The sequence below is a fragment of the Canis lupus genome, chromosome 1 (assembly GCF_048164855.1).
Source record: "Canis lupus baileyi chromosome 1, mCanLup2.hap1, whole genome shotgun sequence".
Taxonomy (NCBI): domain Eukaryota; kingdom Metazoa; phylum Chordata; class Mammalia; order Carnivora; family Canidae; genus Canis; species Canis lupus.
The window spans coordinates 96,440,391-96,457,461 of NC_132838.1; the positions used below are offsets into that span (position 1 = coordinate 96,440,391).

At 45.6% G+C, this 17,071-nt stretch overlaps 1 protein-coding gene across 5 annotated transcripts in view; it reads right to left on the minus strand.

Moving 5' to 3' along the window:
- The window catches only part of LOC140641349 (small ribosomal subunit protein eS26-like), a 33,909-nt gene extending 17,200 nt beyond the window's left edge, over positions 1 to 16,709 (minus strand). For 2 of the 5 annotated variants that reach the window (XR_012037889.1, XR_012037887.1), the window contains exons 1-3: positions 16,393 to 16,709; positions 6,746 to 6,856; positions 2,508 to 2,609 (exon numbers count right to left, since the gene is read on the minus strand). Coding sequence is in view for 2 of the 5 variants with exons in the window: in XM_072841035.1 (XP_072697136.1) it covers positions 1,092 to 1,166 (75 nt within the window). In the remaining 3 variants the exon portion in view is untranslated. Of the gene's footprint in view, positions 1 to 1,091; positions 2,610 to 6,745; positions 6,857 to 14,845; positions 15,936 to 16,392 lie in introns of those variants that run through there. The other 3 variants (XM_072841035.1, XM_072841045.1, XR_012037884.1) reach the window with 3 other exon arrangements.
- Between the last annotated feature and the right edge of the window lie 362 nt (positions 16,710 to 17,071).

A 17,071-nucleotide genomic window follows, 5' to 3' on the forward strand; every position in this document is an offset into this window, starting at 1 on the left:
AGCACAGGTCTGGCTCGGTTGGTGAAGTGTCTGCCTTCAGCTCAGGTCATGATCCTGGGTTCCTGGGATTGAGCCCTGTGTTGAGCTCCCTACTCATCAGAGAGTCTGCTTCTCCCTCTCCCTCTCCCTCTCCCTCTCCCTCTCCCTCTCCCTCTCCTTCTCCCTCTCCCCCTGCTCATGCTCTCTCTCTCTCTGTCTCTCACTTCCTCTCTCAGATAACTAAGTACAATCTTAAAAAAAAAAAAAAAAGAAAGAAAGAAAGGGGGAAATCCAGCTGGTGACTACACAGCTCCACTCAGCATATTTATTCTGTGGAATGTGGTTGGATGTGTGTGAATTACATGATCTTTATCACTTAGGGTACACCAAAATATCACTGGTAGGAGGATGTTAGTAAGAATGAGATGCTATTAAGGGAGCTTGAGGCTCTCAGACAGGGCCTTGCACAGAGTATGTTCTACGTTCTCTTTTTTTAATAAATTAATGAAGTCTACATTTTCACATCCACTTGGGTAAAAAAACTGAAAGACTCCTAACTGCAACCGCCTTCTCCACGTGTAGATGCCAAACATGGAGCCTACAGTGGAAGAGATGTTAACATCTTTCAGAAGAACTCATTCAGCCCATGGCCACTGTGGCCACATTGCCCAAAGCTCATGGAGCACTAATCTGGCTGTGACCCAAACTTTGATCCATAGTTGACCCTTAAATAACATGGGCCATTAGGGTGCCTACCTTTCATGCAGTCAAAAATCCACATATAACTTTTGACTCCCCTAAAACTTAATTACTAATAATCTGTTGCTGACTGGAAACCTTACCGATAACACAAACAGTTGGTTAACACATACTTTGTATGTTATGTGTATTATATACTGTAATCTTAAGATAGCTGGAGAAAAGAAAACGTTAATGATAAAATCATAAGGAATACATTCGCAGTACTGTACTGGAAAAAATCTGCATATAGACAGTGCACCCAGAGGTCCTGCGGATCTGCCTCTTACTTCAACAGTGTTTGGATAGAAACAACCCAGCGATGCCCCTTCTCCAGCCTCTGACCACCTTCCAACATCTTTTCCAATTGAAACCTTTGGAATCATCTTCTCAGCCATCCTCTGCTTCCAGGACCACCTGGTCAACATGCACCTCTGGGCCTCCTTCATCTCCTTCTAGGGTTCTATTTTGACCTCAGTGATGTGGCTCTGGAGCATATGGGCCATTTCTTTCTCCAGTTGGCCAGGGAAAAGCTCAGGTCAGCGTTTCTTGATGATGCAAAACCAGCATGGTGGTGATGCCCTCTTCTAGAATGTGCAGAAGTGGTTCCAAGACGAATTGAGTAAAACCCTGGATGTCATGGAAACCACTAAGGTCCTGGAGAAGACTGAACCAAGCCCTGTTGTATCTGCATACTCTGGGGCCTGCCACGAGGACTCCCATGTCTGTGACTTCCTGGAGACCCACTTCCTAGATAAGGAGGTGGAATTCATCAAGAACATGGGCGACCACCTGACTCAGCTCCACAGGCTGGCGGTTCCCAGTGGGCAAGTATCTCTTAGGCCCACCCTTGAGCATGACTGGAGCTGCTAGAGCCCAGCGGCCCATGAAGAACCCTTCTGGTGTCCCTCTGGTGTCAAGGCTTTTGCCTGAACCTCTTCTTATCCATAGCCACTAGGCAGCTTTTTAACCATGCTGGAGCCTTCTCCCAAGCTGTGGCCCAAATGGAAACAAAAATCTTTTTACAGTAAAACAAACAAAAAAAAAAAACAAAAAAACCCAAAACCCACATATAAGTGAACCTGTGCAGTTCAAACCCCTGTTCTTCAAGGGTCAACTATACTTTTTTTTTTTAACTCTACTTATTTCTAATGGGCCACTTGCATATGGGTGGAGAAATCAAGGAATGATCTCAAAATTCACCTTATGAAACCATTAAGTTATTAAATCCTGATGATGATGGAATGTTTGGCATAGAGAATAACAATTTTCATAGGTGATGTTCCCATCAAAATTGAGGGCTGAAATTCCAGAGGATTCCAGGTAAAGCCCGCAGGATGACCCACGGGGGATGTCATTTCCATCAGCATGTTGCCAGCACCTCCCACCAAAGCATAGTTATTTAGACTAATAAACCAATAAGCATGTTCTAATGAAAACTCTCCCAAAGACAGAAAGAGATCATGAAGGTGAAGAAAGCCCTCGAGCTTCTAACTATGCAAAATTATACCTAATCATTTACTGAGGACTTCATAAAATTCATGCCTAAGCATTTTGTTTATTATTCTTAACTGTACGTTACCTGGAATAAATTTCATTAGCCGGTCTTTTCTCGTCTTGCTTATCACATTAAGTAGCCAGGGTGCAGGTGTTTAATGGCTTGTTCATGACATTCTGCTGTTTACCAGGAGCACTTAATGTCTGAAGGGTCTTTTTAAGGCTGTTTATGCTTTTGCCCCACATGTGTCAACACCCGCGATCACTGTCCCCACTGTGCTGCGTGTGTTCACCTGTCCCCCTCTGTCAAGCCCGGTTATCAGCTCTTCTGAAGATTCGAGGGCCCTTGTGGCAGGACAGCAGTTAGGCCTCAGCAAGAAGTCGCAGCTGACCCCCTAATAAAGCCAGAAGAGAAAAACCACAGGGAGTAAATCCCAAGAACTTGCCCCCACTGTCATCTGAACATCCCAGCACTCCCTCTGGGGTTGGCCCAATCCCAGCTCCACAGCCACCATCCCGATAAGCCGGGTTTCCATTATCCACCACTGTATCCAGGGACTTCCAGATCAATGCCATTGATTTGTTCTTGATTCTGCAATCTGGGCAGGGCTAGCTGGGAACAGCTTTTCTCTCCTCTGCGTTACATGAAGGACAGCCTGAATAGAGTCTGGAAGATCTGCTCCCAGGATGGCCTGTTGGGGCTGGCTGTGGATCTCAGTCCTGCTCTGGCAGCCTTCCATTGTGGCGAGGGTGGGCTTTCCACAGCGCAGTGGTCTTGGGGTGTGAGACTGCAGACTTCCCTCAGAGCCCTAAGTGCAAGCTGCCAGGACTTCCTAAGGATCAGGCCTAGCAGAGCGTCACTACAGTCACTTGGTTAGGATGAGTCACAAGGGCACTAAATTGCCGGGGAAGGAAAGACGTAATGGTGTAAATACCAGGAGATAAGATGGTTTCAGATGACCACACCATTTGGATCACCAAGAAAAGGTTAAATTCAGGCCCATGGGCTATCTGAAAAGGCAGGTAAATGTGTATGATAATTGCAGGTTTCTTTCATCCAAAATGCTTGCATTTTAAAATAAAATTTATTTTATCTAATACATTTATATTTATGATAAATATATACTTATTTATATAATATGATAATCATTTCTTGTGGATTCTGGATATGAGATATTGCTGTACACACTTCACCCTATATGTGCCAGTCTCGGGTTTGTAACTGTTGGGTTGGTTGGTGAATGAGCACAAGATTTGATGGAGAGGACCTCCAGGGAGGCCCACCCGGGCCCAGGGCCAGACAAAGCCTTGGTAGACAGGTGACAAGGCTATGAGACCACCTCTTGGAAAGAAGGAGGCCTCGGCGCTTACTTCTTGTGCATAGCTCACTGATGCAGGCATTGTTGGGAAAAACCAAAAAGACCAAATTGAGGGCTGCAAAGGAATAAAAGAAGGAGTTCAAGTGGGCAGCTGATTCTTGCTCTGTAGTCTTCCATGGAAAAAAGAAAGTTATGGATCTTCCCAAGTCAAAGAGCTATATTCCTTTTCTTTGAAGGAAGGGTTTGAGGCTCATGAAAGAAGGTTGATAAGAATTATTGAGTAAGGGTACAGAAAGGAAAGATCTGGGTATATTACTGGCTTATGTACCAGAAGGGGATGCTCCCACCCCTCGCTGAATGACAGGCTAAGAAATAAGATGGCTGTGTATTTCGCCTGTAAGTATCTCAGGCCTCTGAACACCACAGGAGGGAATTTGTACCCTGGTTTCCTTTCCAAATTTTGGGGGCCTTTTTTCCCCACAGGATTATCAGTGAACGTTACATTATGGTGCCATATTTTTGTCTCTTTCTTGCTCCACTAATTCAGTAGGCCAAACAGGGTAAACAGAGCCTGGCAGAGATTTCATATTGCTTCCAGGTTTGAAATCCTGCCTAAGGGACAGAGTATTATTGTATATATGCTAAAATGTTAGGCTAGCCAGGATGGTTCCCTTGCTTACAGGGAGAGTGAGCTAGAACAGTGGAATGTCTGAAACACAGACTCTCACTGGGAAGTCCATGCTAGGGAGCACCTCCGGGGGACCCGCTCAGGAGTGTGCAATGAATTAATCAGTGATGAATACAAAGAAGCAAATCATGGGGGAAAAACATGGGAATGAATTAATTTTCGTTGATGTGGGGATGCAGGGAGAAAGCATCATTAGGTTAGGCATATCTTCCTCAGCGGGGGTGGGTCCCTTGGCTCTCCCTTTCCTGATGTAGCCACCAGTCTCCTGTGTCCCAGCATCAGTAAAGAGAGAAGCTTTCAAAAGAACTGGCTCTGCTTCTCCAGCTAAACCTCGACTGATACGTCTTCAAAAATAAAAATGACATTTTAGAGAGAAATATTCATCTTTGGCAGAACTGCATTTTAAGAAGAACTCAAGAAGTTCTCATCCAACCTGAAGAGAAATGGCACCTTCTAGAATCTAAAGATTATTTCCTCCAGAAAACACAGCAGAGGGAATACTTCCAGAAGGGGGGATGACTTCGTTTTATGAGGTCAAATACCCTTGACACAAAACTAAACAAAGACATTGCAAGAAAATTATTGACATCAACATCCCTCATGAGCAAAGACATAAAAGTCCTTGGCAAGAATATTAGCAAACCAAACCCAGATATTTATAAACAGGATGACACATCTTGACTAAATTGGAGTTCTCTCAGAAACTTAAGGTAGGTTTAATATTTTAAAAATTAATCCATATATTCACACCAACAGGGCAAAAGGGCTCCCCTTTCTCCACGTTCTCACCAACACCTGTTATCTCCTGTGTTGTTGATTTTAGCCATTCTGACAGGTGGGAGGTGGGGGTCTCATTGTAGTTTTGATCTGTATTTCCCTGATGATGAGTGATGTTGAGCATCTTTTCATGTGCCTATTGGCCATCTGGATGTCTTCTTTGGGAAAAATTTCTCTCCGTGTCTTCTGCACATTTTTTTTAAAAAGTTTTATTTGTTTATTCATGAAAGACACAGACAGAGAGGCAGAGACATAGGCAGAGGGAGAAGCAGTCTCCCTGCAGGGAGCTCGAAGCAAGACTCGATCCCAGGACCCCAGGATCATGCTCTGAGCTGAATGCAGACTCTAAACCGGTGAACCACCCAGGCGTCCCTCTCCTGCACATGTCTCAAGTGGATTATTTTCTGGGAGGTGTTGAGTGTGATAAGTTCTTTATAGATTTTGGATGCTAAACCTTTACCACATATGTCATTTGCAACTATATTCTCCCGTTCCATAGATTGCCTTTTAGTTTTGTTGATTGTTTCTCTCATTGTGCAGAAGCTTTTTATCTTGAGGAAGTCTACCCTACAACCCAGCAATTGCAGTAGTAGGTACTTATCCAAAAGATACAAAAATACAAATTCGAAGGAGCATATGCACCCCAATGTGTATAGCAGCATTATCAATAATAGTCAAACTATGGGAAAAGCCCAAATGTCCATTAACTGCTGACCGGATAAAGAAGATGTGGTATATACACACAATGGAATATTACTCAGCCAAGAATAAAATCTTGCCATTTGCAACAACATAGACAGCACTAGATGGTATTATGCTAAGTGAAATAAGTCAAGCAGAGAAAGACAAATACTATATGATTGCACTCATATGTGGAATTTAAGAAACAAAACAAATGACATAGGGGAAGGAAAAAAAAGAGAGAGAGAAACAGACTGTACTCTCTTAACTCTAGGAAACAAACAGGGTTGCTAGAGGTGAGGGGGGTAGGGAGATGGGGTAACTGGGTGATGGGCATTAAGGAGGGCATGTGGTGTAATGAGCACTGGGTATTTTATGTAAGTGTTGAATCACTAAATTCTACTTCTGAAACCAATTTTACCACAGATGTTAACAAACCAGAATTTAAATAAAAACTTGAAAAAAATCAATCTATAATTTACCACATTAACAGGAAAAAGGCAAAAAAATATAATCATCTCAGTAGCTGCAGAAAAGCATTTGATAAAATTTGATGGTCTTTCATGGTAAAAACTCTCAGCAAACAGGGAATCTATTGTACTTCAGCTGTAGAAGGAGGGAAACCAAACCTATACTATACCAGACACAATGTTCCCAGGATGTGCGATTTACTGAAGAGATAGGGGAGTAGGAGGGAGGATTGAAAGTCCCATAGCCTATGACCCATGGACATCTGAGCTTCCCAGCAATCTTGAGGCAAACCATTGCTTTCATGTGTAAGTTCACAGGCCTGCAAACTTAAAGAGGGATTTCCAATCCCCAAAATATGCTCAGCTAACGTTTGCAAAAGTCATGACTGTTCAATGTGATAAGAATGACTAGAGATTAGAAACTGGAACCTTTGAAGATGACATAGCGGTGTGATTGAACTCAGGGAAGAGGTTGAGAAGTGTCATGATAAGACTTTCCACTGTGGGAAAAGAGAACAAAGTGGATGTTATGAAGATAAATGGGCTGACATGGCACCAGAGGCTGTGATAGTGTTTCTCCAAATGGTAAGACTCACCTGGGCCTTCTTTCGACAACCACACACCCAGGTCCCACTGTGCAGATTCGCATTTTGAGGCGGGATGGTGGTTCCTTTTGAATTGTTCTTATCAAGTATATCTGAGAAACACTGAAGTTAAGATATTAAAAAAAAAAAACTTAAAGTTGCAAGGGCCCTGAAAAGGCTGTAAAATACATAGGTATGGTTACTTGTTTTATCATGAAGTACACAGTTGGTCTTTGATTTTGATAAATACTCTTTATTAAGGACATTTCCATTCATAATGTATTAAAATGTTCCTTAAAAAAAGTCATGGTGTCGAATTTTGCAAAATGTCTCTTGATTTCCATAGATATGTCATATTTTTTTAAAAAATTGTGATAAACTTATAAAATAAATCATATTTGTAGAAATTACCAAGGTCAGGGGGCCTGGGTGGCTCAGTTGGTTAAGCGTCTGCCTTCGGCTCAGATCATGATCCCAGGGTCCTGGGATGGAGCCCTACGTTGGGCTTTCTGCTCAGCGGGGAGTCTGCTTCTCCCTCTACCCCTTCCCCTAGCTCGTACTCTCTCTCTGAAATAAAATATGAAAAAAAAAACTTACCTAGAATAAAGTTGCTTGATTATGGTTTGTTATATTTCAATAAATGTGTTGGATTTAATAATATATGCTTAGGACCTTTGCACCACTGGCCATAAAGTTGGATCATCTAATGGTTAATTTTCTGCATTTATCTTTCTTAGGTTCTGGAATCCGAGTTATGAAGGCCACAGTGAAAAAAGAAACTCCTCACCCGTATCTATGTGCAAACATAAGAAAAACATGCATAGTAGTCTGTGCCTTGAGGTTTCACCAGAACGTGTGCTTCGACTGTGTGGGAGCAGGTGTGTGACTCGTGGCGCCTTGTCCACACCCCGATCTGACACGGTTCTTCTCTGGGTGCAGACACTGTGATGGCTGAATGGCCAGGGAAGGGCAGTGGCTTGGCCAGCAGCTCTATCTGACCACCGACGAGCCCTGAAGTAATATTTCTACCCATGGACTTCAGGAGTTAAAAGATTGCATCTACCAACTCGATCACTTTCATTAGAGAAAAACAAATAAATTCTTCCCTTTTATTAATCATAGTTGAGTACACAAAAATTGGTAGCAGCGAAAATGATAACTCACAGCAGTAAACCAAGATAAAAATAGCATGAAGCTGGCTAGATCCCAGGCTCATGAAAAGAAACAGGCCATTTCAGTTAGCCTCCGTGGCCTTATTATTTGTAAATGTTTGGTTTCTATTAAGCTGTAGGAAGTATTGAAAATAACTCACACAAGTGCTCAAATTGCCATTGTGGCACTTTAAAAGGTCACAAGACCCCATCTCAGGGAAATTTTGCAATCCCATTCCTTTATAAACATAAGCCAAGTGTAAAAAGGGCAGATCAGCTTCTCAGGAGAGCCTCCCCCGGTTCTAGCAGGACGGGAGCTGCTTGGGACACAGTGGCTACTTGAAGTGACGTTTCCACATGCTCAGTGTGGCAGGTGTGTGATGGGGTCCCCCCAGCCCCCGAGGCCCCATGATCACACCGTTGTCACCTGGTCACACCGTGGTCTCCGTCTTTTCCACAGACTCTGTGAGCCAACCATACCCCTGGTGACAGAGATGACCCATAGGAGCGAAGATGTTTCTGTTTAGGGACTTACAGACGTTTGGATTTGAAACTGGGAGGAGTCTGAGGGAAGACTGTACATCGTTATTCCCTCCACTTCCGCAGCTAAACTTTTCCGAGCACCAGTGAGCCGCCCGATTACTTAGCTGGGAGAACTTACCTGCTTTGTTTAGCATGAGATTTCCAAAGACGGGAAATAAAAGTTTATATGAATCTTTTTACAACCATGGTTTTGGAGAAAAACTGTAACCTCCAGGGTGATGGCCCATCTTGCAGTGAATAGTCCATCGGAGGGCAAGCCATCAGCTCCTGTGTTGCCAGGCACTGCCACGGAGGCTTAGCTCCGAAAGGGAGCATTCTGGTAGGAGTGACCTTGAATGTGACCTCTCCTGGGCAGGCCGCGTGGACGCTCTGGCCTTCCTCGCTGAACACCCCATGGGGATGGCATGTCTATGGGGGATGGAGTCCCTGATGGAACCTGCGGGAATCCGTAAGACTCCAGGAAGAAGATGCACTCTTGCCTTTGGGCTCTGACAATAACCGTTGAGCGCAAGGTGGGAGGAGGAGGTGGCTCTCCCACAACCGCGCAAATCCACCCGCCGAGGGGGTCAGGCTCCCCGGGATGAACTTGCAAAGGACAGAGGAATCGACGGGTTTTTAAAGGGAGCCATCCTTTATCCCACACTGAGGGGCACATTCAGATGGTTTTTCCACTGAGTTTGCCCAGGATGATGGGATGAGAAGCCAGCAAGCTGAGCTGGCACAGCCGTCTTGCGAGGGGCGATTGGCAGCCTGGCCTGGGAGCTGTGTGACCTGGTTTCTCTCTTCCCCTTTCAACTTCCTTTTCAATGTTTCTGCTTCTTCACCTCAGAGCTGGATGTGCCTCCCCCACCTTGCCTCCAGGGATGACGTGGTCAGTGTTAAGGTAACTCACCCGCCCTACAGATTGAGGGTGTCTATGCCAGAGGGCCAAGCACTACCAAGGGAGGACACTGAGCAGGGTGGACAACAGGGGGGCTTGGCCAGCTCATCCATGAGAAGAGAATGAGGAAATGTGGAAACACCTCCATCTTCCAGTGCTGTAAGGAGATGGGGAAATGTAAGTGGGGGGCCAGGGAGGAGCACGAGCACCAGGTCTTCGTGGGCTGGAGAGTGAGACTGAGCATCCTCTCTGGTGATCTCTCCAGGCTACCATCCCTCAGACTTTAGTGGGATGTTCTGAGGCTCTTGCTCCGAGGTGGATTTTGAATCAGGAAGTCTGAGGCGGGACCTGAGACTCTGCATTTCTGACAGCCCCTCCTCCACCAGGTGTGCCAAAGCTACTGGTCCAGGGCCACTCTTAGAAAACAGTAACCCGAAGCCTGCACAGGGCCCCAGCCAACACGATCCCACTGGCAGAGCCCAAGGGGAGGCAGGAGCATGGGCCAGAAAATCTGCAGAGTTAAGAAAGTTCCATCAAAGGGACCACGTGGATTGGCCTCTCGCCCTGGAGACAAATCTCAGCAACAAATTCTCCAGGAGGACTTTCTCATGGATCCCTCTGGTTCAGACTTTACCCATCTCAAAGGACCAGAGTCAAATCACTCATCTCTTCAGGGTATTTGTTTTCTGTTTCATTAGTGTGTGTCCTTGCCTTTATTCCCTTTCTTCATCTTTCTTTGGGTTTATTTTTATGTTATCTTCCTAATTTCCTTTTCTCTTCTTTCATAATATAGTATTGGGGGGGAGGGAGAAATTAGGAGCCCCTCCCCTCCCCGTGCAGTTGGATATCTGCATATAACTTCTGATTCCCCAAACCTGACCACTAATAGCCTACCGTGGACCAAAAGCCTTCCCGATCACATAAACCTGCAATTAGCACATATTTTATACGTTATGTGTATTATATGCTTTATTCTTACAAGCAAAGTGAGCTAGAGGGGAAAATGTTATTAAGGAAATAATAAAGAAGAACAAATACATTTACTGTATTAATTGAAAAAAAATCTCGCGTCCAGTGGACCCACACAGTCCAAACCATGTTGTTCGAGGATGAACTATATACTCATTTGAGACTAACATTTTTTTTCTAAGTTCATTTAAAAAGATTTTTAACTGCCATTGTAATTTTTTATTGGACCTGTTGGGTATTTAGAAAGATAATTCTTATTTCAAATATATAGGAAGTTTTTAGCTTTTCCTTTGTTGTATGTAGATTTCTAGCATAATAGGACCGTGACCAGAGAATAGGACTGTGACCAGAGAACCCACTCTGTAATTATACAATTTTTTAAAATGTATTGAGGCTTATTTTTAAGGTCATCGTGTGGGAAGTTTCTAGAAATATTCTGCACATGCTTGAAAATATTGCATATTCGGGCACTGTTGGGTACAGTGTTTCACTGTATCCCAAAGATTTTAGGATGTGGGCTATGCACAGTTTACTATCTTGAAAATTAAGAGTGCATTTTATGACCAGAGAGGATGTGACATTCTGTGATAGGGCTGTCATTGCCCCAGCGTACATGAACGCGTGCATAACTTCTAACAGAAAGATCACGTAAGGGCCATTTAAGGATGCAACACGCGTCCCCATTGTGCCTGGGAAGTCCCCGTCGTCACCTTCAGGTACGATCAAACAGCAGAGTCAGAGGCGACAGCATCACAGGGTGGATGGTAATGGGGCTTTGTCTCAGGGGTGCTGTAACCCCAGCCCTCCCGATGTCACCGAGCACCCTAACGGGTGAAGAAATGATGCATATTGATGACTCCAACTCTTAAATAGCTCCCAGAGAAAAGAATTCTCACAGATGTTTCAGAAATACCTTCCGTAGTTCATTTCTCTTATATCTTCCAATTTTTACGTGTGCGAACCCACGACATAATTAAAAATGAAAGAGCTTTGCCAGTAGGTTGTGGGAGAGTAATTCTGAGTAATGAGAAGTCATTGTCGCAGTCGACAAGATTTTCTTTTTTTTTCCTCCGTGGCTCATCAAATAACCGTGCATGTGACAGCCAGTGAATTCTTAGAATCAAGGAAATGTGGCGTTTAGGCCTATTCAGACAGGGTCATGATTGAATCTTTCTGGAACTTCTGGATTTTTTTATTGTTATTATTTGGTTAATTGCTGAGAGGGATTTAACGAAGTCTCCCACCGAGGTCGTGAATTGCTGTAGTTCTGTTAGTTTTCGCTTTACATATTCTGAGGTTAATTCAGAATTAATTCTTGGGTTAATACAGGAAAATTCCATGTTGTTATTCCATAGTGAGTTTCATTGCTTTTTTCCCCTCAAAGCGCACCTTGCCTGGTGTTGGTAGAGCCATGCCAACCTGACGGTGCGGAGTGCTAGCTTGTATCTTGTTTTCATTCTTTATTCCAACCCCTTTGCGTCCTTATGTTTGCAATATATTTTTCTATTGTTCCACTCATTCTACATTATTTTTCATTCTTTTCTTACCTTATTTGTGTTGACCTAGAATTTTATTTTTAAGATTTTATTTTTTTATTCATGAAAGACACAGAGAGAGGCAGAGACAGGCAGAGGGAGAAGTAGGCTCCCTGCAGCGAGTGCAGGGAGCCCGATATGGGACTCGATCCCAGGACCCTGGGGTCACGACCTGAGCCAAAGGGAGACACTGAACCGCTGAGCCACCCAGGTGTTCCAACTGAGAACTTTGTAATTCTTTTTTCCCCTCTATTAGTTGCAAAGTCATACACTCATTTTCTATTCTTTTAATGGCCTCGTGGTTACTTTACAAAATGATGTGCCACATTGCTGACTTACCTGAGTCCAAAATAAATTGATACCTTTGCCACTACTCCCACCAGCCCTTGAGCCTGGGAACACGGACCCCACCCGTCCTACCCACTGTTTCTGCTTCACTCCTAAGTTTTTCATCAAGTGCTTTACGAAGTCAATGCTATTTTAGGTTTAACAATGTATTTTTGACACTTGGCATTATCCTTCATTTTTTCCTGCATTTTTGACCATCCATCTGGTTTGTTTTCCTTCACCCAAAAAGCATCATTTCGAGGGCAGACCTCTTGGCAGCCAGGTCTCTTGTTGGGCAATGTCTTTATTCACGTTCCTTCCGGAAGGACCTTTCCAGTGGGTGTAGAATTACCTGTTGGCACTTGTGCTTTCCCATTCCAGTAAAGCAGCCTTTGCAGTGGAGTCTGCCTCATTTGCTGCTGACAAGTCAGCTGTAGGAATAACCAGATCCCCTGACCCCTCCACTGGGGGGAGCGCTATGGGAAGACAGCTCTCAGCTGCCAGCACTCTGGGGGCTAACTTAGTTGAAGACCCCTCTGAGCCCAAAGTGAGGCCTCTTTCAGAGGGCAGGCCACACTCGCTGGCCGCTAAATGCAGGGGAATGAAGACCCAGCCGGCTCACTCCTGCTCAGGCAGCTCTGAAGGGCTGTCCTGTCCCACAGGTCACTGTAAGAGCGGCTCACACCTTTGCTGGAACTGCACACCAGCTCAGTGCCCCCTCCCCAGTCCTGCTGCCTGAACTCCCTCCCACAGGGACTGAGCTCAAGAGCTCCGCCCAAGAAAACTTCCTTGCTAGTCTCTCTTCTCAGAGCCTGCTCAACAGGGACCCCAGCTTGTGACAACTGGTATCAGAAGGAGAGAATTTCCTGCTGGCTTAGGCCCTGCCTGTCTGGCAACAGAGAAGACCCCGTCACCCACCAGTGGCAGGTGGGTACAGGCCACCCTGTACGAGAGAGTGGTGCTGTGGTTACAGGTGCCAGGTGCCATTGCGGGTGGGTGGGGGGCAGGCGGTGCCATCGGGTTTCACAAAGGTGAGGGAAATAGTAACTACACGGAAAACGAATTGGGTTGATCGGGCTTTGGGAAAGAAAATGAAAAGCTGAGATAAATCAGCTCATGACTAAAGGCTAAGCAGAAAATCAGAGACTTCCTTGGCCATGTGAGAAGAGGTTCTCACTGGCTGCAGGGTCAGAGGCCCGGCTTCCCCGTGAGAGAAGCACAGGCCCCAGGAGGGCCCTGGTGTGTAGATGGGGACGTGGTGGGCACGCTTCCCACACAGTGACTCCAGATGCTCCGAAGCTCTGAGCCCGCGCAGGTGGCTCTTCTCTGCCTGTTTAGGGCTAGCATTTGCCTCTACTTGAAAATGGTTCGGGGTCCCCTTCACCCCAAAACCTGCATGCCTGCCCTAGGACCTGCCCCCACGTCCTCCACAGGCTTCCAGGTCAGTGACTCGAGCTTGGTCTCAGTGCCACTCAGCCTGGCATTGCTGGACTGGAGCAGGAAGAAGGCCACGGTGCCCATGGAGCTCCAAGGCCTGAGCAGCTGTACCAGCAAGGGCTGAGGCGCCCACGAGGGATCGGGGGGCGCTTTCCAGGCAGCCAGGATGTAAAGCTGAATAAAGGGAGCTCTTTGAGCTATTTGGAGCATTCCAGCTATTTTTTTTTTAAGATTTTATTTATTTATTCATGAGAGACACACAGAGAGAGAGGTAGAGACACAGGCAGAGGGAGAAGCAGGCTCCATGCAGGGAGCCCGACGTGGGACTCGATCCCAGGTCTCCAGGATCACACCCTGGGCTGAAGGCAGGGCTAAACCGCTGAGCTACCCGAGCTGCCCCATAACAGCTATTTTTTACCCAATAAATTTGCACGTCCAATCCCTTCTTGGATATTGTTTCTTGAAGGATCCAAATGAACAGTGTGCATCGCAGCTCAGCCTCACCCCTGCCAACTCCACTTCCCAACCCTGCCTTCCTTCCAAGGTGTGGATCCCACGGTGTGGCTAACACTCGTCTGGCTGGCCTATCTCCCGCTGGGCATCTGTTCCTGGGGAGCCAGCAGCCGTGCTTGCCTCTGGAAGGGCCTTTTTTGCTGTCCTGTCTTGACATTTCTTTCCCACAGCTCACTGTCCCTCCCTTCCGTTGCGTCACTGTCTCTCCTGTGACCTCTTCTATCTCTCCCTGGAGTCCTTATTTCAGGGAGACTAACCTTCTTTTTCATTTTCTTGAGCTTGTAGAGAAAAGTGCATCCACAATTTTCTTTTACTTCTGATAGATATTCTTCACCTGCCCTCCTGCTTGTTGCCACACTCTTCCTGGAGAATTTCTCAGCTCAGGAGAACAGTTCCCTCTGGATGAGCTATTTGCTAAGAACGGTGTTGGGGGAAAGATAGATGGAGGAATGAGAGCAGTAGCCTAACTCGGGAGTTGTTGGAAGGATTTTCTCAACACTCCACATCCCCCGAGCAAGGATGGGATCTGCTTACTGATCTCGGTGGTCCGTATCATGGTAAGCAGGCCTGTGTGGAGCAAAGCCCTGAGGTGCCAGGGTACTTGGGGTATCAGAGCAGCTGATACTGAGCCGACTGCCATGAAGATTCCTTCTCCGACCCCTGCACTTTGAGGAAAGACTGGGCATCTGGATGGTTTTCTTCCGACCTGTCTCACCTGCGGTGCCAGGTATGGATGCTTCAGGCCAGGACCTACGGTTGGACGGGGAGGGTTGTTACCCTTTTATGGAAAACTGTAGGCTAGAAAAGACCTGTGGGGCGGGGGTTGCATATGCTTTCTGGTGTCGTGTCTCAATCTGACCCCGAGTTGGTTATACTTGGCAGTTACTTTTGCATTTTCAACGAAAACCGTTATTTTCTTCTCTAATGCTCATTCTTTTTGCCGGTTTTAAGTTGGCCACGGGGGAGGAAAGCGAACTGGGACCAGAACTCTAAAACAAGTTTTTATAAGCGATTTACATTTTATTTTATTTTTAAATCCAATTTACTTTAACACTTTCACATGGCTGTAGGTTTGTTCTATATTAGTGCATATGAAATTAATGGTGCGAATTACAGGAGACAAAGCATACAGGGAAAGGTACCTAAAGCACGAATTAAAAATGTAGACCCAGACATCATTCCTTTTCCTCCCGCATTAGAATGTGGATTCAGAAAACGAAAACAAAATCCATTTGGGATTGCCTTAGAGCAACCAAACTGGGTAAAAACACACCCGGTCACGACTGTGCTCACAGTGTTCCACGCTGCTCATAAAAACTGCCCTCCAGAGGTGGTGATGATGTCGTCGCGGAGGGAGGGACGCCGGTGGTGAGCAGAGTCCCCCCCCCACACGTATGAAGTCATCTGTATTGCGTGGCAGGATGAACATCTGCCACATAAACTCTGTGCTGACTGCAGCGTGTCACAAAAACATTCTTTGTTTCTCTCTGACCCTTGCCCTCATTTTGTTACACGCAGATTGGCTCGCAAGACGAGACTTTTCCAAAGTAACTTCACGGAGGGCCTTGGACGTAATTTCTTTGCAGGCGAATGCTAATATAATTCAGTGTCTTTGTCTCGGCTGTGTTGTTAATCCAGCGTGATTCATAGTGGATTGTGGGGGAGAGGTGCAGGCGGGGAGAGCAATCAAGCCCACTGTCTACGCGCTTTCTCCTCCTCGGCTTATCAGGCATCTAAATGCCAGCTTGGGATCAGCCCACGCACCCAGAGATTTTCTGGACTTTCGTTAGCAAAATGGCCAGTTCCAATGGAAGAACAATGACGGTGACTCAACCCAGACTCAGCGCCTGGTTTATAAATTAAGAAACAGTTATTCTGTCCACCGAGAAGGGAGAAGTAGTTTCTATCTCAGAAACGAACTCTACACATTTTATAAAAGTTACGGTCGTGTTTTATAAGGAGATCGTTATTTCCACTGAGTATTTCAAACCCATCAGCAAAACAGATAAAAAGAAGGGAGGTTACGGCGGAGGACTCTTGCCACCCCTGGATTCTGCAGTGGCCACAAACCAGTGTGGCACAGACCAGAGATCTGAGCCACACGCTCTGGTTTCTTTCTCGGGCTCAGCCTCTGGTCAGGCTCCATAGGTGACAAAACCTTTCCTCATTTGATTTCTGAATCTCTTATGTGGCGGGCTGAAGAGTGGCCCCCAAAGATACCAGGTCCTGACCCTTGGAACCTGTAAATGTGACCTTACAAAGAAAAAAGGGTCTTTGCACCAGTGATTAAATTTGGGATCTTACCTGATTAGATTATTCCAGATTATCTGAGTGGGTCTAGAGGCCAACACATCCATGCATCCTTATGAGAGAAAGGCACAAGGAGAAGAATTCAAAGAGGCTGCATGATGCGAGGAGGGGCAGGCACAGGTGAGGATGGTGTGGCCACAGCAAAGGAGTGTGGGCAGCAGCAGAAGTTGGTAGGGAAAGGATTCTCTCCTAGAAGCTCCCAAGGAAGCGCAGCCATGCGGACACCTTCACTCCAGCCCAGAGAGATGGATGGTGATGGCCCGGCCTCCAGAACTGTGTGAGAATAACTTTCTGCTGTTTCAGGCTTCTGGGTCTGCTGTGATTTGTTACAATAGCAACAGGACACGAATACTCCCTTATTTCTGTGTAAATATGCTACAGTTTTATTTTGTTCTCTCATCACTTAATTGGATCACAGACACTGCAAAAAGTAAAGCATAAAACTTGAAGCCAATATTTTCTAGAATTTGACAATCTTATCATTTAGAGCTTTTCTTTAGGTGAATGCATGTAAAAACTGGCCTGGTTTTTTCCAGGTTCATTGATATAATTGATCTGCATTACTGTATGAGTTTCAGGTGTACAGACACAGGGTTTGACTCACATATACTGGGTGGTGATATCACCAGTCTAAGTTTAGTTAACAACTGTCATCTCGTAGACACAATAAAAA